Here is a 27,824-nt window from a genome sequence, read left to right on the forward strand (position 1 = left end):
GGAAAGCCAGCTCCAGCTGATTTGTGAGTGGGACTGTCCTCGGCCAGAGAAGCCTGAAGGTGCCCCCCTGCCGGTTGTGTGTCCTTGTACACAAGAGCTTTGATACCTTTAAGAATGCCGGGAATATAAGGAGAGCCACGTTAAATCCATTTCACATCCTGTTTCTCACATTGGCCTGGCATATGCCGACCAGGAAGTCCACATGCAGTGCATGAAGGCAACATCCTTCCCCTTGTTGTTGCCCCACCGCCCAGCAACTAGTAGAGGCATGTTGCCTCTGGACATAGAAGTTCCATTTTGCCACCATGGCTATTATAGCCATTAATATAGGGATGCAGCAAGGTGCCTTATCCTGAGTCAGGCCATTACCCTGTTAAGGTCAGTATTGTCCAGTCTGACAGGCAGCAGCTTTCCGTGGTGGTGGTGGTGATGGAGGAGGAGGAAGAAGAAGGAGGAGGAGAAGGAGGAGGAGTTGGTTTTTATATGCCAACTTTCTCTACCACTTAAGGAAGGATCAAACTGGCTTACAATCACCGTCTCTCCCCCTCCCCACAAAAGACACCCTGTGAGGTAGATGAGGCTGGGAGAGCTCAAAGATAGCTGTGACTAGCCCTGGGTCACCCAGCTGGCTTCATGTGTAGGGGTGGGGAAACCAACCCAGTTCACCAGATTAGCGTGGAGGAGCGGAGAATCAAACCCGGTTCTCCAGATTAGACTCCACCGCTCCAAACCACCACTCTTAACCACTACACCACACTGGCTCTTAGGTCTTTCACATCATCAGCTATCTGATCCTTTTTCAAATGGAGATCCCAGGGATTGAACCTGGGACCTTCTACATGCAAAACACATGTTCTTTTACTGAGCCATAGCCCCTCCTAAGCTGTAGGCAGGCCAGAGAGTCATAAGTGTGGAATCTAAAGTGATGTGCAAAAAGTTAGCCAAGGATCTTCTGGGCATGGAGTAGGGATCACTGGAGGTGTGTGTGGGGGGAGGTAGTTGTGAATTTCCTGCATTATGCAGGGGGTTGGACTAGATGACACTGGTGGACTCTTTCAACTCTATGGTTCTATGACTCTATTCTATGATTCTATGATTGAAAAAGGTGACATGTATCCAGCCATGCAGTTCTTCCAGTGGAATGGCATTTCCATTTGTGGAAAAGACACCTGATTTCTACGGATTCCTTTCCACTGCAGACCCCCACTTTGCCCCGGTGCTGGCCCTGAGGATTCCCTGACTCCAGGGAACAGCATTTCAGGTTGCTACTGGACTCAAATCTAACATTTCAGGGGACTCAGAGGGCAGGAAGGGAAGTGGAGAAAGTCCGTGGGTGGCATATAGTACCCACAGTCAAACTGGCCACTCAGGCTCACACACTCTGGGTGAAATTTTCCAAAGACTGTCTGGTAGCATGAGTAAGTCTGGTAGCATGAGTAAGACAGACAGGAAGCAACAAGCAGCAGTTGCCAGTAACTATGACACAACAGTGGGGCAGATGACAGACAGATGGGATGGCCATAATGGAAGGAACAAGCAGCAAAGACAATCTGGTTTAGAAACAGGCTGGAACAGATCGTGGAAGGCTCCAAGGTACTGAACAGGTTTGCTCCAGCAAATTGCAGAGCTCACCTGCAGCGGTCCCTGAGGGCTTTTCCAAGCTCACCCCAACCTCAGTGGCCAGCTCTTAAAGGGGCCACACTGTGTTCTGGAGCCTTACACGCTGGTGGCACTCTGCAACTTTTCACTAGGTCTGTGGATGGTTCAGTTCATGGGACTGTAGGTTCTTGAATCTTTGATTAATAGGGCACTCAAAAGGCTCAGTCCCTAGTCACTCAGTCGGTCTTGATCTATTGGTTTCAGGATCGAATAATGGGTCTTTTTCCATACAAGGGTACATTGTCTAGCCTCCTGAGATGCAGCACAACATGAGTTCAGAAAAATAACCTACAGTTTAATGGCAAGTCAGTATTACCCGCATATTGCAGACACGACAGTCTGAGAGAGCAGTTTTCTCAAGACCATATTGTGAGTTCACTGGGGACATAATATTTGAATCTTGGGCACTTTCACACATCCTGAATAATGCACTTTCAATGCACTTTAACAACCGTTATTGCAAGTAGATTTTGCCATTTCACACAGTAAAATCCAGCTGCAAAGTGCATTGAAAGTGGATTGAAAGTGCATTATTCAGGATGTGTGAAAGTGCCCTGAATCACATTATGGTAGACTATCTATCTAGATGACTAAGATGCAGTATTTTGGGAAAACAGCTAAGTGTGGGCTCAAAAATGCTAAGCTCGATTCAAACTGATTTTGAACCAAGGCCAACAAGCAAGTGAGGGAACACTGGGAGCCCTATAAGATACTTTATCCAAAATTAACAGTCTCTGATTTGCATATACATTCAAGAAATAAATCTTGAAGAGTTGAAAGTCAGCAACTTTGACTCTCCCTCCATTTCATCCCAGCATGAATAATCACATAATTATTTCAAATAGGGTTGATATCTCAGAAGAAAGGAGTTCACTGTTCCATAGAGAAGCACAGAGGATTTCATAAGAAAGTAAACACTGTCTCAGTCTTTTCTCTTCATAGGTAATAGTAAAAGCCTACATTACAGGATTATTGTAAGCATTATTAATAAGGTTGCCAGTTCTGGGTTGAGAAATACCTGGAGATTTGGGGGAGGGAGGAGCGTGGGGAGGGTGGGGTTTGGGGAGAGACCTCAGAGTGATGCCATAGAGTCCACCCTCCAAATTTGCTCCAAATTTGCTCCAGGGGAATGGATCTTGGTCATCTGGAGATCAATTGTAATAGCGGGAGATCTCCAGGTGCCACCTGGAAGTTGGCAAGCCAACTTCATATATTCATATATTCATATATGTTCATATATTGAGCTTATATGAACAGTTTTGTAAACTCCAAGGGCATACTTACACTGCAAACTGATATTATGAAGTGTTTTAAGAGGCCTGTCTGTATTCACTCTACAAAACTGAGTTGTGAACCAGGAAATGCCTGTTTCAAATGTAATCTCTCACACTAACACACACACCTGATAACATAGAGAGGGTTCCCATTTACAGCTGCTAAAGAACACTCGAACACAACAGTGGTCCTTTATGCATGGGTACTTTCACTCACGTTTGCCCCCAGACTGACACAGTTGTTTCTTGGAGTTATGCATAAGTTTTCCGTCCATTAGAGATGACCTTGTGCCCAGCCCCCACAAATCCTAGGGGTTCCCGTTCCTGTTAAAACCTGATTCTTTTATCTCCCCTGAGATCAGCCAGGGTGATATTGTCCTAATCTCCATGCATAAGCCAAAGGGCGGGACAGGAGAGCTGGGGAGGGGTAACGGTTTTCTCGGTTTTCTCACAGTAAGCATTACAGCCAGTTACAAAGTAGTGTTTTCAACGGGCGGGGACTCAGATGCTTCCAGATTTGAGCTTGGTGACTTTGCTGGTGCATAGCAATTTTTGGATTCGCAACAGAAAAGTGCGGGTCGAGCGAGCATCGAACCCCAGGTAAAACTCCCATGCTTAAACAGCCAATAACTGACTACTCTGACACCAGCCAGCACATCCCTGGCACAGAATTCTCAAACAAGCATAACAAACAATAAGGAAAGTCATAATGCTTTGGGCTCAGTAATGAGTCCCCTGATGGCCAGTGGGACCCCTAGCAAATGCTTGAGTCGCTTAATAATAGAAATGTTTCTGTCGACACGTTCAGCAAAATGAGGTGAGAATGAAATAAGGGAGTTCTGAGGAGGTAGAACTGATCGTTACCACTTCAGATTGTAAATGGTGCTCATATTTTTGAAGGCTCCTCCCTGCAAGCAGAAAATGAGCACAGCAGGGAGCAGACTGAGCCAGAACCTTTCTGCCTGGTATGATTGTCTTCTTATGTGACATTTTTATATGGAGCTCTATGAAATAGTATCCCCCACCTGCATTCTTAAGTGGTTTCATGCACTGGCTGAAGCCGTGGCTGCTACGGAGGGCAGATGACTGGAGCTTGGATTGAGGCAGCAATCCTTGGAATGGCAGAAGCAGAGGCAGAGGATCCTGCTGATGACCTAATGCTTTTCTTTCTCAGGAGATGCTAGCTAGCAGTTCTCTCCATGGGCAGTCATGTACCTGGCACTCAGTTTGAGAATGGCCGAGTTTAGCAGCACCAGAACTGAGCAAGAGAGCAAAAAAAACCTTCTCTCCCCACTGTTCTGTCCTAGAATCAAAGAGTTGGAAGGTACCACCAGGGTCATCTAGTCCAACCCCCTGCACAATGCAGGAAATTCACAACTACCTCTCCCCCATACCCTCAGTGGCCCTTACTCCATGCCCAGAAGATGGCCAAGATGCCCTCCCTCTCATGATCTGCCTAAGGTCATAGAATCAGCATTGCTGACAGATGGCCATTTAGCCTCTGCTTAGAAACCTCCAGGGAAGGAGAGCTTACTACCTCCCGAGGCCTTACCACCTCCCCAGGCTTACCACCTCTTGAGAACTCCTTGCGCCTAACTTCTGCTCCTACAGTTCTACCACTCATAGCTACCTGAAGGTCTTCCATGAATGACTCAACTCTTTCCCCCCTTGCTGCCTCTTATGCCTGGAACTGCCTTCTAGCTAGGGTTGCCAGCTCTGGGTTGGAAAATACCTGGAGATTTTGGAGGCAGAGCCTGAGGAGGGTGGGGTTTGGGGAGGGGAGGGACTTCAATGCCATAGAGTCCAATTGCCAAAGTGGCCATTTTCTCCAGGTGAACAGGTCTCTATCAGCTGGAGATCAGTTGTAACAGCAGGAGATCTCCAGCTTAATACCTGGAGGTTGGCAACCCAGCACACCTGCATGATGCCACCTTGCTTCAGATCCTTCCTTAAAACCCTCCTTTTTTCGCAAAGGGTGCAATGCCTTAGTCCCCCTTCCTTTACTTGAAACAGCACCCAAGGATGTGAAATTGGAAAACATATTCTTCCTTTGCTTTCCTCCCTCACCCCCACCCCCACCCACCCCCCACCGTTGCCTTCCTTGTGTCAGATGTTACATTGCACACTTCTTGGAGCAGGAAACTGTCATGATGTTACTCTAAAGTGCTGTCTACATTGATGGCAATGTATAAATGAAAGCCTTCAAAAATTACAGGTCTGAGAATGCTGCTATTCTTTGTCTCTATGAGTGAAGCTGCAGGAACCGCTGGAGCACTTTCCCATTTCCTGATGGGAGGAATGCTTGGCAGCAACAGAACACAAATTTGCTGTGTACTCCTGGGCTCTTTTTTGTACCGATGGCATTGATGGGGCATCCCTCCTCTAGGCAAATGGAGGTCGCCTCTGAGATGGGAGATTGTCCCTGCAATTTGAAGAGCCCATGGAGGCAAGCAGAGCAATGGCTGTTTTGTCCTTCTTTTAGCCTTAAGGGTCAACTCTTTACTGCCTGCAGCACTTTTCCTTTGAAGGGCTGTCATATAGAGGAGGGTGCCCGAGTTGTTTTCTGTTGCCCCAGAAGGTCGGACCAGAACCAATGGGTTGAAATGAAATCAAAAGAGTTTCCATCTAGACATTAGGAAGAATTTTCTAACAGTTAGAGCAGTTCCTCAGTGGAACAAGCTTCCTCGGGAGGTGGTAAGCTCTCCTTCCCTGGAAGTTTTAAAGAAGAGGTTAGATGGCCGTCTGTCAGCAATGCTGATTCTATGATGATGAGAGGGAGGGCATCTTGGCCATCTTCTGGGCATGGAGTAGGGGGTCACTGGGGATGTGGGGGGAAGGTAGTTGTGAATTTCCTGCATTGTGCAGGGGGTTGGACTAGATGACCCTGGTGGTCCCTTCCAATTCTTATGATTCTATGATCTATGATTCTATTATTCCTACCAGGAAGTGGGAGATCAACCCAGAAGACCCTGCAAGGTTGTAGCTAGGGTTGCTAACCTCAGGTAGTGTCTGGAGATCTCCCGCTATTACAACTGATCTCTAGGTAGGGTTGCCAGTTCCCCCCTCTCCACTGGCAGGAGGTTTTTGGGGTGGGGTTGGCATGGCAATCCCATGTGTGTGGCTGCGTGATGCAATTATGTCACTTCTGGGTTTACCCCAGAAGCGCTGCATCGTGACAGGACTCTTTATAAGTAAAACCCCCCAAAAAACAATAGTGTTTTGGGGGTTTGAGTGATAAAGTGTCTCGTCATGACGCAGCACTTCTTGGGGTAAACCCAATGTAATCGCGTCATGTGCAGCCATGCGCGCATGAAATTGCCACTCCGAGGAGCCCAGTGGATCCCAGCAACCTGGCAACCCTATCTCCAGGTGACAGAGTTCACCGGAAGAAAACGATCACTTTAGAAGGTGGACTTTATGGCATTATACCCCACTGAAGTTCCTCCTCTCACCAAACCTTGCCCTTCTCAGATCACACCCCTAAAATCTCCAGGTATTTCCCAACACAGAGCTGGCCACTCTGTTTGCAGCCATCTTTGAAGTGATCTCCCATTTCTAATGGGATACAGAGGCACATGGAAGAGACCCCAGCACACAATTAGATGTCATCCATAGTCACCAGGTACTTCTTCCACAGGAAGACGGGGGAAATGTTGGCAGTGGGCCCTCTGTGTGCTTGTGGGTCTTGGTAGGTGTCCAACTATGCTAGCCCGGACAACACCAGCTTTAAATTTGTCTTTCCTCCCTCCAGTTCTTCTCCCTCCCTGTATCCTTTCCCTGTCTTCCAGCAGGGGTTTGTGCAGGTCGCAGCTCTTCAGGAGACCAGGGGAAATCACAGAATGTGGAATTGGTGCAGGAGACCCAGCGTGGTGAAGTGGTTAAGAGCGGTGGTTTGGAGCAGTGGACTTCAATCTGGAGAACAGGATTTGATTCCCCACTCCTCCACATGAAGCCAGCTGGGTGACCTTGGGCTAGTTACAGCTCTTAGAGCTCTCTCAGTCTCACCTACCTTACAGGGTGTTTGTTGTGGGGAGTGGAAGGGAAGGTGATTGTAAGCCGGTTTGATTCTCCCATAAATGGTGGAGAAAGTTAGCATATAAAAACCAACTCTTCTTCTTCAGCTTTCTGAAAATCAGATTTCTAAAAAAAAAAGTTTCTACTTCTACTTCTGGCTACTAATTCTTCGAAGTGTATAGACATTGCCTGCTTAAATAACAGAAACCAGGGGTGCAAGTACAATATTTCCAGTGGCCAGGCTGCAATGTCCTGAAGAGATTCTTCTTTCTTTCCTATCACCAGCAAAACCCAAGTAAATTATCCAACACTGGCTCAGTGGCTGTGGCTCTGTGGTAGAGCATCTGCTTGGAATGCAGAAAATCCCAGGTTCAATCTCTGGCATCTCCAGTTAAAGGGTCTAGGCAAGTAGGTGATGTAAAAGACCTCTGCCTGAGACCCTGGAGAGCCGCTACTGGTCTGAGTAGACAATACTGACTTTGATGGACCACGGGTCTGATTCAATATAAGGCATCTTCATGAGTTCAAATCATGCCACCTAATTCAATTCACATAATTTAGACAAGTCACAGATTTCAGGTCTTCTTGGCACAGAATTTGGATTGGGGGTTGGTTTGTTTTTAGTAGGAGGGAAGAAGATACCCCAGTCTTGCTTACCAGGTGCCATTCCTTCGCAGAATGATCTCTTGGCTTCCTCCCCCCCTCCCACACACACACACCTTGCTAGAACTTGCCACATTTTGTCCCTCTGATCTGCTATTTAGTGCTGCAGGTTCTTCTAGACCCCATAACACAGCTAGCTCCTCACTGAGTATGCTTTCTCAACAGTCCCACCCGCCAACCCATCAGCAATAACACCCCAGCCTTCTGCCTACAGAGATACAGTAGTTCTCCCACACACACACACCATAAGCCTCTCTTTCCAGCTAGGGCCCCTGTGTTTTCACCCATCACCGCTGTTGTGTATGTATTTAGTAGGGTAGTAAGCAAGGGGAGGTTTAGGAGCTTGAGTTCCGCACGAAGGATCCTAAACCCTGCTCGCCCTATTGGCTAAGCCACTGGTTCCCAACCGGGGGTCCGTGGACCCCTAGGGGTCCACGAGAACTAAATTAAGGTCCGCGAAACAAAGTTATAAACCCATAATAAATTAATATTTTCAATTAAAATAAATTATTTATTATTATTATTTTATTATTATTATAAAAATATATATTCAAATATTATTCTAAGTTTAATGTTTAATTAACAGTTATGATTAAAGTTTATTTTCAGATTCTCGGAATTTTTATTTTGAACCTTGGGGTCCCTGCACCGAACAAAAAGTCCTAGTGGTCCTTGGTTAAAAAAGGTTGGGAACCACTGGGCTAAGCAAACGGATCCTATTGGCCCTAAGCCAGCATGTCCCATTGGTCACCGAGAGGGTATTCCCCCCCTATCACGGATCAGGGGGGAAGTGGCAGCAGGCGGCCAGGGGGGCATATACCGTAAGCAGGGCACGTTCAGTGTGTAAGTTAGTTCTGTGCTGAAATCAAATAAAGCTGTGTTGTTGAACTCCATCTCTGATCTCGTGAATCCTTCCCTCGCGGACTTAACAACCGCCAAGTGAAATTAATCTTACAGAGAGGATTTCATGAAACACTTGCTGGGTAGAACACTTTCCTAAATGTGGAGCTGTATTATGTGCCACAGGATTTGCCTTGTCTATTAATTTCACAACTCTAATTTAACAAGCCACCAATCAAGCTTCCTTGGCAACGGCTGTACTTTATCAGCCATGATGCTTAATTACTCGTAACTCCCCTCTTTCCAAGACTTTGGAGATAGGCCTCTCTGTTAATATTCAAACCAGGGACTGAAATCAGACGCAGCAATCGAATCGTGAAGTTATACAAATCTCTTTTCTTGCCTTGGCTAGAAACGTCTCCTGCACAATTTTAGGGCTGCCCTACAACCTTGTTGACTTCCAAAAAAATAATGGCTTGGAAATTGGATCATCATTTTTGGCTAATTTCCCTGCCTCATTGACAACAATGATAGCAGTGCATGGAGAACAGCAGATGTTAGTCCTTTGTCATAGTTAGCTTTGGCTTGTCAAAGTCAGGATGGGGAGCAGAGCAATACAAAAGGACCTTTTCCAATTGTGTCACCAAAGCGTACATGCTTAAACCAGCTAACCAGTTAGAGCTGCTACTTCATTAAGGAAATTTCATTGATGTTTATGTGTTATCCGTTCTTTAAATCCACATGAACTTGGATGACTAAAACACTGGTTCTGAGTGAGAAATGTGTGTGTTAAGTGCTGTCAAGTCGCTTCCGACTCATGGCGACCCTATGAATGAAATTCCTCCAAAATGTCCTATCTTTGACAGCCTTGCTCTGATCTTGCAAATTGAGGGCTGTGGCTTCCTTTATTGAGTCAGTCCATCTCTTGTTGGGTCTTCCTCTTTTCCTTCTAAATGCAATGTTTTGAGATGATTTGCGCAAATATCTCAGCAACACCATCTCAGAAGAGGCATTCTCCTTCTGTATGTGAGAGAAAGAGGGATGCTTCTTCTAAGAAGGCATCTACCACTTTCAGATTTCCAAGTACTTGCTTTTCAAAATAATTTGGAATTCATTTAAAAACCTGCTGCCCAATTAATCAGGGGCACCTTTTGAATTGATCAAAAGAACATTAATTGATTCATAATTGATTAATAAACTATAATATTGTAGCTCTAAAACCAATCGGTATTCCCAGTGAGGGGGAAATTTGATTATTTGATTATTCAAATAAGATACTTTGGGAAAAGGAAAGGGGAGATGTAAGAAAGTGCTGTTGTAGAGATGTCCTCTCTTCCCTTTTAAACAGTGATATGCTGATATTTTTCTCTTTTGTTGTCTTTCCCAAATGGAAGTTTTCTGTTAATAAATATCCCCCAAATAAGTCAAAAAGGTTTTTGTTTTTTTGACCCAGCAAAGATGTAAGAAAGGAGCCCTTAGCCAAAAAGTCAGCAGCACTGAACCTGGCCCTTTCTGTCTCCAGACTGAAGTCTTCCTTCCTGCTCTCAGTCATGGTTAAGCACTCATAACCAGCTTCAAACCCTGGTTTCAAGATCCTGGTCAACTGAGAACCCTCGTCAGCCTTGCTTAACTGCTCTTAGCCCTTTGTCACATCTGTTCTAGGTCAAAACAACCTTTCTGGCTGATTTGAGGATCAATTATAATCAAAAGTGTTCAATTTGAAAAGTTGCAACCAGGAAAATGTCAGTTCAGTTTTCATGTTCTTTCCAAGAGGGAGGGGGGAAATAAACATTATTGCACTTTTCCCTCCCATGAAAATCTGACCTGTTCTCATTCTCCTGTCTGCTTTGGAAAGAGGTGAATAGCCATATTTTTCACATGGTGATTGCATTTATCATGCATGTTGTCAACTAACACAGCAGAAGGAAAGATTTAAGAGTCAACCGGTGGAATCCTAAGTAGCATCACACCCTTCTAAGTCAATTGACTTCACTGAATTGAGAAGGGTGTACGGTAACTTTGCTTAGGACTGTGACTGGACATCTCTCTGATATGTTAGTCTATTGCAAGCAGAGAGCTTCTTTACGGGTGGAGGGATGTTTCCAAAATGTGATGCCTTACCAGCAATCAGAACTCCACATCTTCCAAACTATTATAGATGGAAATGCTTGTAGCACCCCTATTCTAATTCCAGTCAATGCTTTGTCAACTCTCATGCCTCCACTATATGTTATATCCCATTTATTCTGCAATAGCCCTTTCTTACATTCAATTAAAAGCCAGGAGGGTGATGGTTCTTCTGGTTAAAGATGTGCTAGAAAAACATAATATTTATCAGCATTTTAGAACATAACTTCTGCAGCTGAAGTGTGTGAAATGGAAGGCTGTGCATTACATGGTGCCTTGGTGTTCATGCCCAGGCATGTATCTATCTACTGAGCACAAGAGATGATGCATCCATGTCCCCACTTAGAAATTTAACTTCTAGAAGCCTTGGAAGGGAGCTGAACCTTGAAGAATGGCAGCATTTTAATAAGACATCAGTACAAAAAAAAAGGGCAAAACTAGGGCCAGTCATTTGCCAGATATTAGGGGGGTGGGGGTGGAGAGTGTTCATTTTTAGAACATTTGGCTCAGTGCCCTAAGATAAATATACACTTACAACCTTCACTGTTGTCAAAAAGGGCAAGAGTAAAGTAGCACCTTAAAGACTAACAAAAATATTTTCTGGTAGGGTATGAGCTTTCGTGAGCCACAGCTCACTTCTTCAGATACAGCTAGAATGTGAATCCATCGGTCTTTAAGTAGAGGAACAGTATGTAAATGTGAATAGCAGGCTTGATGGGATTAGGTGTGATATGCAGAAGAGTCTGTGATGTCCAGGGGAGAGATGGGTGTGGAGAAATCAGCATTGGTAATGGGCCATGAATGCAAGGTCTTTATTCAGCCCAGATAAATGCATTGACTTTAGTTTGAATATCAAACTACCTTCACTGTTGATGCGGAACTCTGTGTTTTGTACTCAGGTCTGCAGAGCTGCATACAAAAATTAAGGAGCAGCCAATGCTGACTGAAAACACTTTATGAATAGGGTTGCCATGTCCCTCTTTACCACCGGCGGGAGGTTTTGGGGGTGGAGCCTGAGGAGGGTGGGGTTTGGGGATCAGGTTGCCAACTTCCAGGTGCTGGCTGGAGATCTCCTGCTATTATAATGGATCTCCAGCCGATAGAGATCAGTTCCCCTGGAGGAAATGGCCGCTTTGGCAATTGGACTCTATGGCATTGAAGTCCTTCCCCTACCCAAACCACAAGCCAGTGCTGCAGGGGCCACCGAGATCTGTGATGAAAACAGCCTTGTTTCTTCCTGAAAACTGGCACTAGAGCAGAAAAGGAGGGTTGGTGAACTGACACTAGTTGTCATTACCATTAAACGGGCTGAGCGAAGTAGCTCCTGAAGCTCTGGCAGAGTTGCTGGACCTTGGTTATTAGGGTTGCCAGCTCCAGGTTAGGAAATACCTGGAGATTTGGGGTATAGCCAGAGGAGGCAGGGTTTGGGGAAGGGAGGGGCTTCAATGGGGTATAATGCCATAGTCCACCTTCCAAAGCGGCCATTTTCTCTAGGTGATCTGATCTCTGTCGGCTGGAGATAGGATTGCCAGGTCCCTCTTCGACACCGGCAGGAGGTTTTTGGGGTGGAGCCTGAAGAAGGCAGGGTTTGTGGAGGGGAGGGACTTCAATGCCATAGAGTCCAGTTGCCAAAGCGGCCATTTTCCTCCAGATGAACTGATCTCTATCGGCAAGAGATCAGTTGTAATAGCAGGAGATCTCCAGCTAGTACCTGGAGGTTGGCAACCCTATTGGTTATGCTTGCTCCTGGCCACCAATGCCCCCCGAGGGCAGTGACCCACCAAAACAATTCCCTGTAAGTTAAATGGCCATCCGCCCGTTTCCTACATTTTGTGATTTCTGAATTAAATTGTTGCCACTGCTTTGTTTTATGGTGATTTTGTTAGCCTCCTGGAGCCTGCCAACAAAAAGGAAGGGTGTCAATCAATTTACGAATCTGTCAAATACGTAATCAAACACATAAATAAAAAATCATCAAAGGAAGAACCGCACTAGGAACATCTCCTGTGCAAGCGCCATGGAAACCAAAAGGAGCGGCGCAAGAAACACTGATGGCGCTCAGTTGCAGTTCATGACAGTGGTGCATGTGCAGGATGCGCTCCCAACTGAAAGGTCTCCAAGCAATTAAGCGACCGGTGCAAGGTTGTCCTGGAGGCCAGGGTAGGACAAGGATCTTCTCTGTCCCAGCCTGGGGCTTGAACTATGTCACATTCTATTTTATCATTTCTTTTGTTGAAGAAACAAGCTTCCTTTAAAAAACAAAAAAAGCAAGAATAAATGAAAGGAAGAAAAAGAATGTATTAAGCAGTGGAGAAATTGGCCATTTGAACGAAATAGGAACATTAAACCTGAAACAGAATCACTGCAATGGGAGGGATTTTGCTGTACTGCTCAAAAGCAAAATCAGGAGCATTAAGAAAATACTTTTGAGTGGGTGTGTTTTACTAACCAGCGCCAGTCCCAGGAATTTGGCACCCTTCAGCAACCATCCATGGTGAGACCAGGACGAAGCAAGGTGTGCAAGCCAATATTTATTTGCTCGTTCATTTGTTATTGCGAGATTTCTACCCTACAAAGCTCAGGACAGCTTGCAATACAACAAAATATCATTTGCACAGCCAACTGTAACCACCTTAAAAACACGAGCAAACCAGACATGTTTGCATACGGAACACAGCTGCCAAACAAACAATTATGAGTCCAGGTCCTCAGAGAAAAGCCTTTTCAAACAGAACAGCTTTGCAGGCCTTCTGGACTTCTTTTGGAAGCCAATTCCAAAGGATGGCCCAACAATGGAAAAAAACTCTCAAGTGGGCAGCGGCAGAATGTGCCAGCTGCAACGAGGGCAAATGCAAAGTAAGGGCAGGGTAGAACCAGGTTAGTGCCTGGTAGGTAGGGTTGCCAACTGCCAGGTAGTAGCAGGAGATCTCCTGTTAATTCAGCTGATCTCCAGCCGATAGAGATCAGATCACCTGGAGAAAAATGGCCACTTTGGCAATTGAACTCAATGGCATTGAAGTCCCTCCCCTCCCCAAACCCCGCCCTCTTCAGGCTCCACCCCCAAAATCTCCCTCCGGTTGAGAAGAGGGACCTGGTAACCCTACTGGTAGGGTTTCCAAGTGCCAGGAGATCTCCTGCTAATACAACTGATCTCCAGCCGATAGTGATCAGATCACCTGGAGAAAAATGGCCGCTTTGGCCATTGGACTCTATGGCATTGAAGTCCCTCCCCTCCCCAAACCCTCCTCAGGCCCCACCCCAAAAACCTCCTGCCGATGGCGAAGAGGGACCTGGCAACCTTACTGCTGGACTTCATGGACCTTGGTCTGATCCAGCATGGCCTCTCTTACATTCTTATGTTCCTTAAGCTCTGCTTTCAAAATGGCACAAGAAAGCTTTTTGAGGATCTAATTTGATTTTAAGCCTGTGAGCTGCCTTTTTGCATCTTAAACATGGGATGACCGCAAGAAAAAAATTATGCATGATCCAGCCAAAGTTACATGCCTGTAAATTCCATTAATCTCAGAGGGAGACATGTAAACAGGTGCTTCAATTTCCTGTCGCAATAAGGGGGACTGCGCTGTATAAAAACTCTCGTCTTTGAAAAGTATTTTCCCTTTTGTAAAGACAGGGCAATAACTAGGGTTTTGAGTAAGATAAACAAAATCTGTCCCTAGGAAAGGCAAATTCTTAAATCCTTATTAATTATGTAAATTGAAAAGGGTTGCGTGATTTCGTTTTCACGATTTATTGTTGTACTGGTTTGTGGAATGTATTCTGCGACAGCCTCACCCTTGGAATAATGGAAATCTGATTGATTTCTCTGGCCTCCTGAGATTTCATTAAGCACCACCAAACTCTCTTAACCTAACGTCAAAACCCATAAGAGCTAGAAATTTGTTTGTAAAAAGAAAGAAAGCTGAGATATGTAAGCAATCCAACTGCTCCTTTAGCAGGTGGCAACTGTGTCCAGGAGTACCTTTTACCAGCTTCAACTAGTTAGCCAGCTGTAGCCTTACCTGTACAAATAAGAGCTGTGGAACACAGGCAGGTGATGTGGAACACAGGCAGGACGGTGCTGCTGCAGTCGTCTTGTTTGGGGGCTTCCTAGAGGCACCTGGTTGGCCACTGTGTGAACAGACTGCTGGACTTGATGGGCCTTGGTCTGATCCAGCAGGGCTTTTCTTATGTTCTTCTCTGGCCACAGATGCATGCCATGGTTACATACAGATTAGATTACTGCAGTGTGCTCTGCTTACGGCTGCTCTTGAAAAGTGTTTCAATTGGTGCAGAATGCTGCTGGGTACCCAGGGTTGGGTGAGAAGAAAATTTATGTAAGTCTATGTGGAAATATTACAAATATATTTTATTAGAAGCGCTATACAGATTTTAAAATTCTTTAAAAGCATTAAAATGGCACTTTCCTCTCACCCAACCACGGGTACCCAGCTTTTGTTTTTAGGTTGGGCTTCATTTCCCTCATTTTTCTTCCGCAGAATGCTGCTGCCAGGATGTTGACTGGAATGGGTCATAAGGACCATATCACCCCAGTTTTGTCCCATCTACACTTGCTCCCTTTTATGTTATTTTAATGTTTTGTATGATAGATTGTGATGGCCTTTGGCCACAAACAACAAACTTTATCATATCATATCACTTGCTCCCAATTTGTTTCTGGGCACAATTCAAAGGTGTTGACCTTTAGCAGTAGGAAAAGAGGAAGACCCGGCATGAGATGGATTGACTCAATTAAAGAAGCCACAGCCCTCAGTTTACAAAACCTGAGCAAGGCTGTTAATGAGAGGGTGTCTTGGAGGCATTAATTCATAGGGTTGCCATTAGGGTTGCCAGCTCTGGGTTAGGAAATACCTGGAGATTTGGGAGGTGGACCCTGAAGACTGTGGGGTTTGGGGAGGGGAGAGACTTCATTGGGGTATAATGCCATAGAGTCCCCCTTCCAAAGTGGCCATTTTCTCCAGGTGAACTGATCTCTGTCACCTGGAGATTAGTTGTGATAGCGAGATATCTCCAGCTACCACCTGGAGGTTGGCAACCCTAGTCACCATAAGTCAGAAGTGACTTGACTACACTGAACACACACATGTATGCAGCTTGGGACCAGCATACCCAATGGACCACCTACTCTACTCCGAACCCACCTGATTGCTATAGACCTCTTCCAAGGCCCTGCTTTGGGCACCTCTGCCTTCTAACATTAGGCTGGTGACAACCCAGGAGACGGCCTTCTTAAGTGTGGCACCAAAACACTGTAATTCCCCAGGGAGCCTCGCCTATCCCCTTCTGTTGCAATCTTCTGCCAACGCCTAAATACTTTTTTTTTGTTTCATCTGGCGTACCCTCATTCCATCTTTCCTGCCCTATAAACTGTTGCTTTTATGTTTTTGTATGTGTTTTTTATCTTGGTTTTAATTGCTTTAATGATGCATTTTGTTTGGTTTTAATGGTTTTAAAGAGGCGTTTTTATTATTTAATATTATTTAATATTATGTAATATGTTAGCCACCTTGGTGGCCTTCAGGAGGGCAGAAAGGCAGGGTATATATTTTGTAAATAAAGAAATTAGAATAAATTTTGCTACTTACATTTTTAAATGCAAAATTTCAAATTCAAGCTTTACGCTTGGAATTTGAAACTTTACCTCAAAATCAGAGTGCTTTAGACTTACCGACATCCCTCGATGGTTTTTGAGAGGCATCAAAATCTTCTAAACTGTCAGCTCTCAAATTTTGCAAAATACATCTTTGTGTCAACTATTACTATCATATATCATAGGCTACCAGTATCAGATATCCAGTCTATATTTAGCAAATACTTGAGTAGTCTGTGCTCACAGTGGAGAATTTTGAGGCACAAATTCACTCAAGCTTTTGCTTATAGCAAAACAGGAGGGCAAGAGTTAAGGCAAAGACCTTGTGGCGTAGGTTGGCCTGTTCCTCAGGAGCCAGGTACAATTTTTCTTATCGACATTTATGGTTATGGAAACAGTAATTGAGGGGAGTTATAGCGACATGTTCAGTGGCCATGCCTGCATGTGCTACTCTCCACGTGCCCGGGGTTCCAAGCAGCTAGCACAAACCACTGGCGGGGGTAGGGGTGGTGGGAGATCCTCAGGGTACATCTCCTCTGGTCCTTGGAGAGGCTCCCCTTCTTTCCTCAACACTTTGACACATGAGGAATGGAGGGAAGCTGGAAGCAGGTTGCTGAAAGAGGTGTGGTGAGCGAAATAGCAATCACCTCTCAAGGTCTCAGACAACAGTTACAGGTATGGCCAGGGGGAAAAAATCTGGAAGGGGGAAGAGAAGGCAGTTTTTGTGTGTTAGAGGATGCAAATGGTAGCTTGGATTAGAATAATCCAGTGCTGTAGATGTTTCAATTTGCAAAGTGGCCTTCTAGGGTTCCCAGTTCCCTCTTGGCAACCGGTGGGAGGTTTTAGGGGCAGAGCCAGAGGAGGGTGGGGTTTGGGGAGGGGAGGGACTTCAATCCCATAGACTCCAATTGCCCAAGCGGCCATTTTCTCCAGGTGAACTGAGCTCTATCTGCTGGAGATCAGTTGTAATAGCAGGAGATCTCCTGCTACTACCTGGCAGTTGGCAACCCTATGGCCTTCCAGTCCCTTGCCCAGCACCTCCCTATGGCTTTGGAACCAGTACAAAAGCTGATTAAGGATAGCTGTGAACTCTTAAGAGCGCATGCGTGTGTTAAGTGGCGTTAAGTCACTTCCGACTCATGGTGACCTTGTGAATCAATGTCCTCCAAAACATCCTATCGTTTGCAAACTGAGGGTCATGGCTTCCTTTAGAGTCAATCCATCTCATGTTGGGTCTTCCTCTTTTCCTGCTGCCTTCAACTTCTTCACACAATGTGTAGTTAGTGGAACTCCCTGCTCCAGGATGTGGTGATGGCTGCCAACTCGGAAGACTTTAAGAGGGAAGTGGACATGTTCATGGAGGATAGGGCTATCCATTACTAGTCAAAATGAATACTAGTCATGATGCATACCTCTTCTCTCTAGTATCAGCGGAACATGCCTATTGTATTAGGTGCTATGGAACACAGGCAGGATGCTGCTGCAGTCCTCTCGTTTGTGAGCTTCCTAGAGGCACCGGGTTGGCCACTGTGTGAACAGACTGTTGGACTTGACGGGCTTTGGTCTGATCCAGCAATGGTTTTTCTTATGTTCTTACATTCTTAACTTTTCCTAGCACTATGAACTGCATTGCATTTTGAACTGCATTCCTAGCACCGCTGCACTGGTGTGCATATGGCGGTCTTTCACCCACACAGAGGTCTTTTAGCTGTGGGGAGGAATTGACCGAGAGTTGAATGTGTGTGTGATGCAAAAAGGAACATTCCTAGGGGGAATCCACCCCCTGCAGTCTGAAGGGGTGCTGTCCATTCCATCTCAGCATGGGCTGGGGTCCTTCCTTGTTCTCACTTCATTCTTATGCACGTGCGGAAGTAGGGTTGCCAGCTCCAGATTGGGAAATTCTTGAAGATTTAGGGTTGGAGCCTGGGGAGGGCAGGGAGGGACTTCAGCAGGGTATAATCCCACACAGACCACACCCCAAAGCAGCTGTTTTCTCCAGGGGAACTGATCTGCGTCATCTGGAGATCAGCTGTAATTCCTGGAGATGTCCAGGCTCCACGTGGAGGTTGGGAACCCTAGAATCAGGTCTAAGGCTTGCTCTTAAATGCCTAGCCTGGTGTGAAACTGACTGATAACATTTTGGATGGCTGACTGATCCATTGAGGTAGGGAGGGGAAAAAATATGAAGAAAAAAGACCTGGCAACTTGTTTTCAGTTTCTCTGTGTGTAAGACTAAACAAGGAGGATAAAGTATAGGAATTAATTTTCCTTCGCGTGGAGTAAGTTGGGGTGACAGAAGACTAGGAAAGGTCTCTTAAAATGCTCCAAACTGCCTGGAGTTTTAAAAATAGGACAGAATGGATATGAATATATAAGACCCAGCTTGTCACTTTGCCCTGGGTGGCTTTATATTCTTAAGCTGCTTTCTAACAGTGAGGCGAAAAATTTGTTTCTTACTTCTGACTTGATCTCATTGCCAATTTCCTGGAGAGAAATTGAGAGCAACAAGTTTTACTGCCTATAAATTTAAACTGATGTTTAGTAGACGCCAGGAACAAAATTTGGGGATGGGCATCACCTTAACAACCTCCTTGCCAAACTCCGGAGCATCTGCTGCAGAAATGGGGTGATGGATCTGATCCGATCGTAGGAGACGAGCAAAACGAGGTGAAACTGCATCTTTTTTACTGGGCTAACTCATCACCCCAAACTGTTACGAGCTTTCAAAACCGACTTCTCGACAGTATTGAATCTGGGCCAAATAACCTGTGCAGAAACAGTCCATTTCAGAAATAGGCACTCAGAGCAAAAGGACAATTAATTAATACTGGACAAATGGGGGGTAAGATATCGCAGGAGGGGTGATCTCATCCCCATTTTTCCAAATTTCCACTTCCCGGATTCTCTCGTCTCCTCTTTCCAACCTTTAACTGATCCTCAGCGGCTCTCAGCATTATGTGGCTAACAGCTCATTCCTGAGCCCTGCAGCAGCCAGGGATGGCACGGCTGAGACGCCGCGGCAGCACCTCCAAAGAGGATTCTCGGCTGCTGAAGGGTGGAATGCCGAAATGTGGAAAATAACCCCATTAAAAACAGTGATGCTGCGCCAACAAAAAGCTGGAGCAGCACCGCTGTTTCTGAAGGGGGCATTATTGGGCTGAAAGGGGTTAGGAGGCAGCCTACCAGCAGCCCCAGCCCCCAGAACGCCCTAGGAATGCCTCCCAGGACGCTGGCGCCAGCACTTGCACCTGTAGAACACCAGCAGGAGGTCAAGCCGGTGTCCAAGGGCCATGCTGCAGCGGCAGTCCTGGGGGGGCAGTAGGATTGCCAGGTCCCTCTTTGCCACGGGCGGGAGGTTTTTGAGGCAGAGCCTGAGGAGGGGAGGGGAGGGACTTTGATGCCATAGAGTCCAGTTGCCAAAGTGGCCATTTTCTCCAAATGAACTGATGTCTATCGGCTGGAGATCAGTTGTAATAGCGGAAGATCTCCAGCCAGTATCTGGAGGTTCAGTACAGGAGCGAAGAATACTTATAAGTGCAAACAAATATTTATATGCTACCGTGACTAATACAATACGCACTTCATAAATATACAAAAAGAACCATTCATACAGTTGTAACACACATACACAAAATCATCTCTAGGATGGTGGTGAATGGAAACAGTTCAATAAAAAGGTGCAGTTTCTCTCAAGATATGCTCAACAGTCTTCTGTATTCATCCCATGCAGGTAAGTAGAGGTAATAAATATTAATTCAGAAGGAATAACTTCATGGAGGATACGGCAGTTTCAAATTCTTGACAATTTGAATTCTTCATCAGTCCTTCAAGCATTTTCCTCTTATATTGCACATCTTGATAATAAATTACAAAGTGCTGGATATAGTTCAATTCCCACGAAGGGTAACACTTGTGAATGTATTGTATTAGACACGGTAGCATATAAATATTTGTTTGCACTTATAAGTATTCTTCGCTCCTGTACTGAATTTCTTATCCTTTGATACTATTACAGTGGTGTCTATTTTCTCCTCCAGTACCTGGAGGTTGGCAACCCTAGGTGGCCGGCACAAGTGGAACTACGCTGGCGTCCATGCCAGTTTGTGCGGTGCAAGTAGCACGGATGCCGGCGTTGGGTTCCCATCGCCTCCTAAGCCCATTCAGCCCCCAGGCTCAGGAATGAGCTGATAGTCAGCCCTTGCTGTGGCAGTTGTTTGAGGAAGGGAGGGGCATTTAAAATTGATTAACAAAGTCATATATTTTTCTGCATGCTTAAGGAATCTCCCGATATGTAGCAGTAGCTCACTGTGACTCATGAAAGCTCATACCCTACCAGAAACTGTGTTAGTCTTTAAGGTGCTACTGGACTCTTGCTATTTTCTACTGCTACAGACTAACATGGTTACTAGGGTTGCCAGGTCCCTCTTCGCCATCAGTGGAAGGTTTTAGGGGTGGAGCCTGAGGAGGGCGGGGTTTGGGGAGGGGAGGGACTTCAATGCCATAGAATCCAATAGCCAAAGCGGCCATTTTCTTCAGGTGAACTGATCTCTATTGGCTGATCAGTTGTAGTAGCAGGGGATCTCCAGCTACTACCTGAAAGTTGGCAACCCTAATGGCTACCCATCGTGATCTATCCCGATATGTACAAAGCCTCCCCTTATCTGTGAGTGGTCTGGTTTTGCTGCTTTTGTGGTTGGCACTTGGGCCAGCTGCTTTACTTTTAGATATGGCCATACTGGAAAGGGTTTGGGGGTGCTAGGGAGGTCATGAGGTACACAGTATGGGCTGTTCAAGCTTGGTTATTAGCAGCTCGTTCCAGGCTGAAGTGCCCCGCATATTTTTTTTTATTTCTTCCCACTGAACCGTCATTCCAGCCGTCACCGGGAAGCCGGGCGCATTCCTGCTTCACGTTTCTTAAGAATCCTTTTGAGGCAACCTTTTGTATTTGTTCCGCCCCGGCATCGAAGCTTTTACTGAAAGAACCATGAAAAATCACAGCCAAAGGATACTCTTTGATTTAATCCCTCACATTTAATTGGTATAGTGATAATATTAGGATGATTACAGGTATATTAACTAGATAAAATAAGATACTTATAAAATAACTGAGTAGAGGGGGATTATACTGTTAGCAAAAGTATATACAATTTAATTTTGAACAAAAGAGAGTGAAGGGGAAGTCAATTTTTTATGTTATCTTTTAGATTAGAAATTTTTATAGATTCTATTTTATATTGTTAAAGTATTAATGGAAATTGATTTATGATGTATAAAATGAGAAAACAATAAAAATTTTATTATAAAAAAAAAAGAAAAATCACAGCCACGGCGTAGCTTTGCAAATGACCATTGCTAATGGCTCTACAAACGAAGGAACGAAGGAGCAGGCTACTGGAGGGGGTGGAATTTGTTTGACTTTCTCCTCTTGCATCAGGACTGTGAATAGTCATTTCGAAGGGCGGATTTAAAAAAGCAGCTTTGAGCGAGCATTGACGTTTGCCCCCAAGACAGATATTCGGCTGTAGCTGGGGGAATTAAGAAGACTTGCAATCAGGGGTTTCGCCACTTTTCCCAATCGGCAGAATTTTTGCCGTCCTTCTCCCCAGTTGTCTGGATCCTCTACTCCTCCTTGCTTTGATCTTGTTTTGTTTTGTTTACCTGCATCAACAAGATCTGAGGCATTCGTGTTTACGAAGCGAAGAATCATTTTATGAGCAACTCTCAGTCAGCAGAGCTTGCTGCTGCGGGGAAAGTCCAGTCCATATCTGAGAGGCTTCAAAGGCAATTACATCCTGTTTTACAGCCAATTATATTAACATGGGCAATAAAGAATTAGCCAGTATATATTCATTGTTGCATCTTCTGTTAGCCGTGTAAACTTACCCAATTAACCAACAAAATCCAGGTTGATGTATGGAAAATAGAGTGTGTGTGTTTTTTACTTCTCTCAGGATAGGGTTTCCAGGTCCCTCTTCACCACTGGCGGGAGACCCTTGATTTAGGGCTTTAAAGGTAAAAAACAACAACATCATATCTTAAATTGTGACTAGAAACATATGTAAATAGTATAATTCTCAAGGCAAAGTGTAATAATTCCTGCTTATTCTCAGAACAGCATTTTGAACCACCAACGTTTTGGGAGAATCTTCAGGGGCAATCTCATGTGACCAAAGGGTTGCCAGGTCCCTGGGGAGGGGAGGGACTTCAATGCCATAGAGTCCAATTGCCAAAGCGGCCATTTTCTCCAGGGGAACTGATCTATATTGGCTGGAGATCAGTTGTAATAGCAGGAAATCTCCTGCTAGTACCCGGAGGTTGGCAACCCTATCTCAGGAACATGGATAGACAGGTAAGACCATCAAAAAGATGTTTTCACAGTTTATGCCTTGGGGAGAAAGACTTATGTAAAAAACAACAATGTACACAGAAGAATGTAAACAGCATAATTTGGGACATGCAGCTGTTCTATAGATGTTCCAGTTCCATAAGGCAAGTTCATAGGCAAGGGCTTTTCATGGTATATTGTCACCCCAAGCAAGGTACAACTTGGCGTGGTGTAGTGGTTAAGAGTGGTGGTTTGGAGCAGTGCACTCTGATCTGGAGAACCGGCTTGGATTCCCCACTCCTCCACATGAATGAATGAATGAATTTATTTTTAAGGCATTAGCCAGAACACATCGACCAAATTATGAACCTGTAAGTAAATAAAATAATCTTTGTAATAGGAAATATCCAAAGAATTAAAAACAATAATTTACCAGTTAAAATTAGCCAGAGTCATTATTAACATTATTAATCTTTTCCACACGGATCTTAATTACCGCGGAACAGAATTTGGCTACTTGAGAAAGGCAGAACGAGTCCTCCCTCCCATAAAAGAAATTTCATATCCTCTTCCACTTCCTCCGAGCCAAACGCCATTGAATTAATAAGGGGATAAATCAACTTCTGATGAATGCCCTCATAATAACCGCACCTGAGAAAGACATGGCTAATATTTTCAATGTCTCCTGCCCCACAGGGTAAAATGAGTACCCAGCTTGCTGGGGGTAAAGGGAAGATGACTGGGGAAGGCACTGGCAAACCACCCCGCAAACAAAGTCTGCCTAGGAAACGTTGGGATGCGACGTCACCCCATGGGTCAAGAATGACCCGGTGCTTGCACAGGGGACCTTTACCTTACCTTACAGGGGCATTCCCACTGTGCTCTTGGAAGCTTCCTAAATTTTCCCTCCAATAATGCTGAGGGTAAAACTCCTCCACGTGAGTGTCGGAAGCTAATCTGGTGAATTGGATTTGTTTTCCCACTCCTCCACGTGAAGCCAGCTCATGGTTCTCTCAGAACCACGCGGAGGCAGGCAATGGCAAACCACCTCCAAACATCTCTTGCCTTGAAAACCCTACAGGGTTGCTATAATTCAGCTGTGACTTGACCACAACCCTAGCAGAGACCTGGGGCTTCAGAGGGGCCGAATCTCTGCCCTTGATTTCATGAGCTTGCTTTATTTATTTATTGGGGTGGGGGTTACTGTCATTGGTCAAAAAAGCCCGTAAGGCCGCTAAGAATAAAACCAAAAATCTACAATAATATATTAACATTAAAATAAAAGTTTAACAAAATATTTACTAGTAACTTATATATATAAAAAAGAACAACAGTGTTGGAATAAGTCATGTTTCCCACCTAACAGTGATATATAGCATTTATATAAGCACTGGTGATAGTTAATAGACCCAAGATTTCAGAATTTATGTTTATATATGATACTGGTATTTTTGCATCCTGAGCACCCCTTCCCCCCCCCATGGTAAACATTACTGTGTTTTTTCCCTTTTGTTGGCTACTGTACTCTTTGTTTATGCCTATCCTACATTACCTTCCGCAGTATGTAAGTACATTAACTATAATAGTTTTCTTGCTTACCCTTCCCCCATGAATGTTTAATAGAATCTTTAATCTCACATTAGATCTGGAAGTACATATTATAGAACAGCTGACTCAGATACAGATTTACTGTCTGCAGAGGGTAGCTATGGGGAGCCAGAAGGGAAGCGAAGGTACAGGTAGGTTTGCCAACCTCCAGGTAGTAGCTGGAAATCTCCCGCTATTACAACTGGTCTCCAGCCAATAGAAATCAGTTCACCTGGAGAAACTGGCTGCTTTGGCAATTGGACTCTATGGCATTGAAGTCCCTCCCCTCCCCAAACCCCCCCTCCTCAGGCTCCATCCCAAAAATCTCCAGGTAATCTCCAGGTATTTCCCAACCTGCCCTGACCTGGATGGCCCAGGCTAGCCTGATCTCGTCAGATCTCAGACACTAAGCAGGGTCAGCCCTGGTTAGTATTTGGATGGGAGACCACCAAGGAATACCAGGGTTGCTATGCAGAAGAAGGCACTGCTGGCAAACCACCTCTCTTAGTCTCTTGCCATGAAAACCCCAAAAGAGGTTGCCATAAGTCAGCTGCGACTTGACGGCACTTTACACACACATTTCCCAACCTGGAACTGGCAACCCAAGGTACAGGCATTATGCAATCTCCTCCAAACACAAAGTAGGGACAGCATTATTTTTACCAAGATTATGCCTGGTAAATATTTTATTTTATTTAAACTTTTTAGTGCCACCTTTCCATCCAATTTAGGACCTTTGACATGGTGAGCAATCAAAAACATCCAGCTATATAACAATTAAAACAACACTTAAACAAAACACATAAACAAGAAGGAGGGTCAATGAGAGAATGTCAGACCAAAAGGAAAAGGCTTCCCTTGCTGGTGGAAGATACTGATAGAGGGGGACAGATTAGGGATACCAGCCTCCAGGTGGGACCTAGGGAACCCCTGGAATTACAGCTCCTCTCCAGACTACAGAGATCAGTTCCCCTGGATAAAATTGAGGTTTTGGGGGGTGGACTCTATGGCATTGTACCCCACTGAGGTCCTTGTACTCCCCAGGCTTCATCCCCAAATCTCCAGGAGTTTCACAACCTGGATCTGGCAACCCTACCCCCCCCCATCCCTCCCAGTGGCCAGGGGGCCCAGGCAACCCTAGGACAGATGGATCTCCCTAGGGAGAAAATAGAGACAGCTGGGATCCAGAAAGCAATCATCACACATCCCTTCAGCCTGCCAAGACCGGATGAACCCTGTTGTTCCCCCAAATCAGCTAAAATAACCAAATGTCCAATTTCCCTTCTCTTGGGATTCACCCAATGCCAGCCATAAGCAAATACTTCTTAGGACTGTCCTAAGGACTGGAAAACCAAATGCTTTCAGCATACCATCATCTGCAAAGTTTGGACTGCCTCTGTTAGGACCCTAGTTGATGCCCAAACTAATCCAAGATTAGTGGACAGTCTCTGGCTTGTCATGGATTGAGAATCTCAAGCCCCAGTTGCCTAAATAACTCCTTCTTTCTCCCCACAGAAATACGTGAGGCATTCAAAGTCTTTGACCGGGATGGCAACGGCTTCATCTCCAAGCAGGAGCTAGGCACGGCAATGAGGTCCCTTGGCTACATGCCTAATGAGGTAGAGCTGGAAGTCATAATCCAGAGACTGGACATGGATGGTAAGATTCTGGGCTCTCCTTTTCCCTATTGTCTTCTTCAAATCATGCCCCAATCCCCCTTGTTGCATTTATTGCTGACTATGAAGCAGGTCAGATTGGTTTGTGACACTGACTGGGTGTGTTTTGCCTCCTTTTGCAGCCTGGCTTACTTGCTTGAGCCGTCTGGACTGCTGCATACTCTACAAGGCACCTTAGTGTGGTTCCAGTTCTACTGAGCCATGAAGGTCACTGGGTAATCTTGGGCCAATTGCTCTCTGTTTAGCCTGAACTACCTGTTGCGTGGATAAAAGGCTACTGCTTCTGAATGGGTGCTCCATAAAGATGCAAAGGCAATATCTTGTGGGCTCTTCAACAGTTGCCAACTGCCTGGAAAAAAAACTGTCTGACACCTGCCCCTTTACTAGAGGCTTAATGGGATGCTCTGTACTAGGTGATGCTATTGACCTCCATGCCACGAAAAGCTTCAGCTGCACATTTCACATATTAAACTTCTATTAAAGGAGCTTTTATTGCCAAGACTCGAGAAGCAAGTGGGAGGAGTCATGTGAGCCCTCACCTGCATTTTGAAGTGGTACTGTCCAGACCCAGAGGTACCACTAGCAAGATGTAGGCTTGGGTGTAGAATTCAGGAATTCAGGTGGACTGGGTTGTCAGCATGGTCAGGGTTATGGCAAAGGCTGAATCAATAGCAGAAGAGAGCTGTGGTAGGATCTGACTGGGCTTCCTTACGGATGTCCCAGGCTCATAAATAGGGTTGCCAACCTCCAGGTAGTTACAATCCGAAAAAGAGGCACCTCCGTGCTTATACTGGTTGGGTTAGGAAAACAGCACTGGAGAACAAGTCTTTTCTTCAGCCCCAAATCCATTCAACTTTGTGTTTCCAAACAAATTTCTGCCCAATATATCGTCAAATTGATTCACTAGTTCCCCGAGGGATACTCCGAAGTGTAGCAGTGAACTATCCTCGTCCTCTACATACTCAATATAAAAAGATATAAAGTTGAATATATAATATATAAAGATATAAAGCACAGAGACTACATCAAATGTGTTGTATATAATGTATATATTTCTGATATGTTTCGATTTATGTATTCCACTGTTGTTTGTCATTTAAGCACAAAATAGAATTTTGCTACTTTTGTACACTTGTTCTCCAGTGCTGTTTTCCTAACCTCCAGGTAGTAGATGGAGATCTACTGCTATTACAGCTGATCTCCAGCCGATAGAGATCAGTTCACCTGGAGAAAATGGCAATTGGACTCTATGGCATTGAAGTCCCTCTCCTCCCCAAACCCCACCCTCCTAGGCTCCACCCCAAAAACCTCCCACCGGTGGCAAAGAGGGACCTGGCAACCCTACTCATAAAGGAATGGTATACATCATAATAATGATGATTAGGAACATAAAGAACATAGAAGTCATTATTATTGTCATTTGTAAAGCAGCTGCTGGTTACAAAAGTAGCAAAACCCAAAGATAAAGAAATGATTGTTGGCATGCTTGTGTTTCTCCCAGATAAGTAGGAAAGTACAGATTTTGCGGATTAACCAAAAGAAATAGACACCTCAACCTCAAAAAACAGTCTGTTGAGGATGGAGCATGCTCTGGGACCAGGAGGCAAAGAATGTTGACAGCAGCTGAGATTCAGTTAAAGGGGGGAAAGGATGGGAAGAGAAATCAGTCTCAATCCCATGATAGTTTACGGAAAAAATAGGAGTTTCCTTGCAGACTTCCAACCTGTAACGTTAATAATAATATACCATCTGTAGAATGCTTTTTGGTGCTCAGTGGAGCACTTCACACACTTTATTTCAGTAATAAATCAATAACATAGGACAGCACTACACATGTGCAAAACCCATCTCTTTATTTCCATTTAATTTTCTCTCTAAGGCCACCTGGAAAGTGTCGGGAAAATCCTAAACAGGTCTGTTTGGAAGTAGGTCCCATTTTACCCCGTGGGGCTTACCCCCTGCACTAAAACAACCTTTGTGGCGGAGGCAGGACTTGAATTCAGGACAACTCAGCCACAAGGAGAGGTGGCACACCTGACCACTACATGGTA

General features: G+C 45.0%; 1 protein-coding gene across 1 annotated transcript in view; it reads left to right on the forward strand.

Moving 5' to 3' along the window:
• The window catches only part of CABP7 (calcium binding protein 7), an 88,086-nt gene that overhangs the window by 45,354 nt on the left and 14,908 nt on the right, over positions 1-27,824 (forward strand). The window contains exon 2 of the mRNA XM_056859616.1: positions 25,613-25,756. Within this exon, the coding sequence (XP_056715594.1) occupies positions 25,613-25,756 (144 nt within the window). The remainder of the gene's footprint in view (positions 1-25,612; positions 25,757-27,824) is intronic.

Source organism: Euleptes europaea, chromosome 13 (assembly GCF_029931775.1).
Source record: "Euleptes europaea isolate rEulEur1 chromosome 13, rEulEur1.hap1, whole genome shotgun sequence".
Lineage (NCBI taxonomy): Eukaryota > Metazoa > Chordata > Lepidosauria > Squamata > Sphaerodactylidae > Euleptes > Euleptes europaea.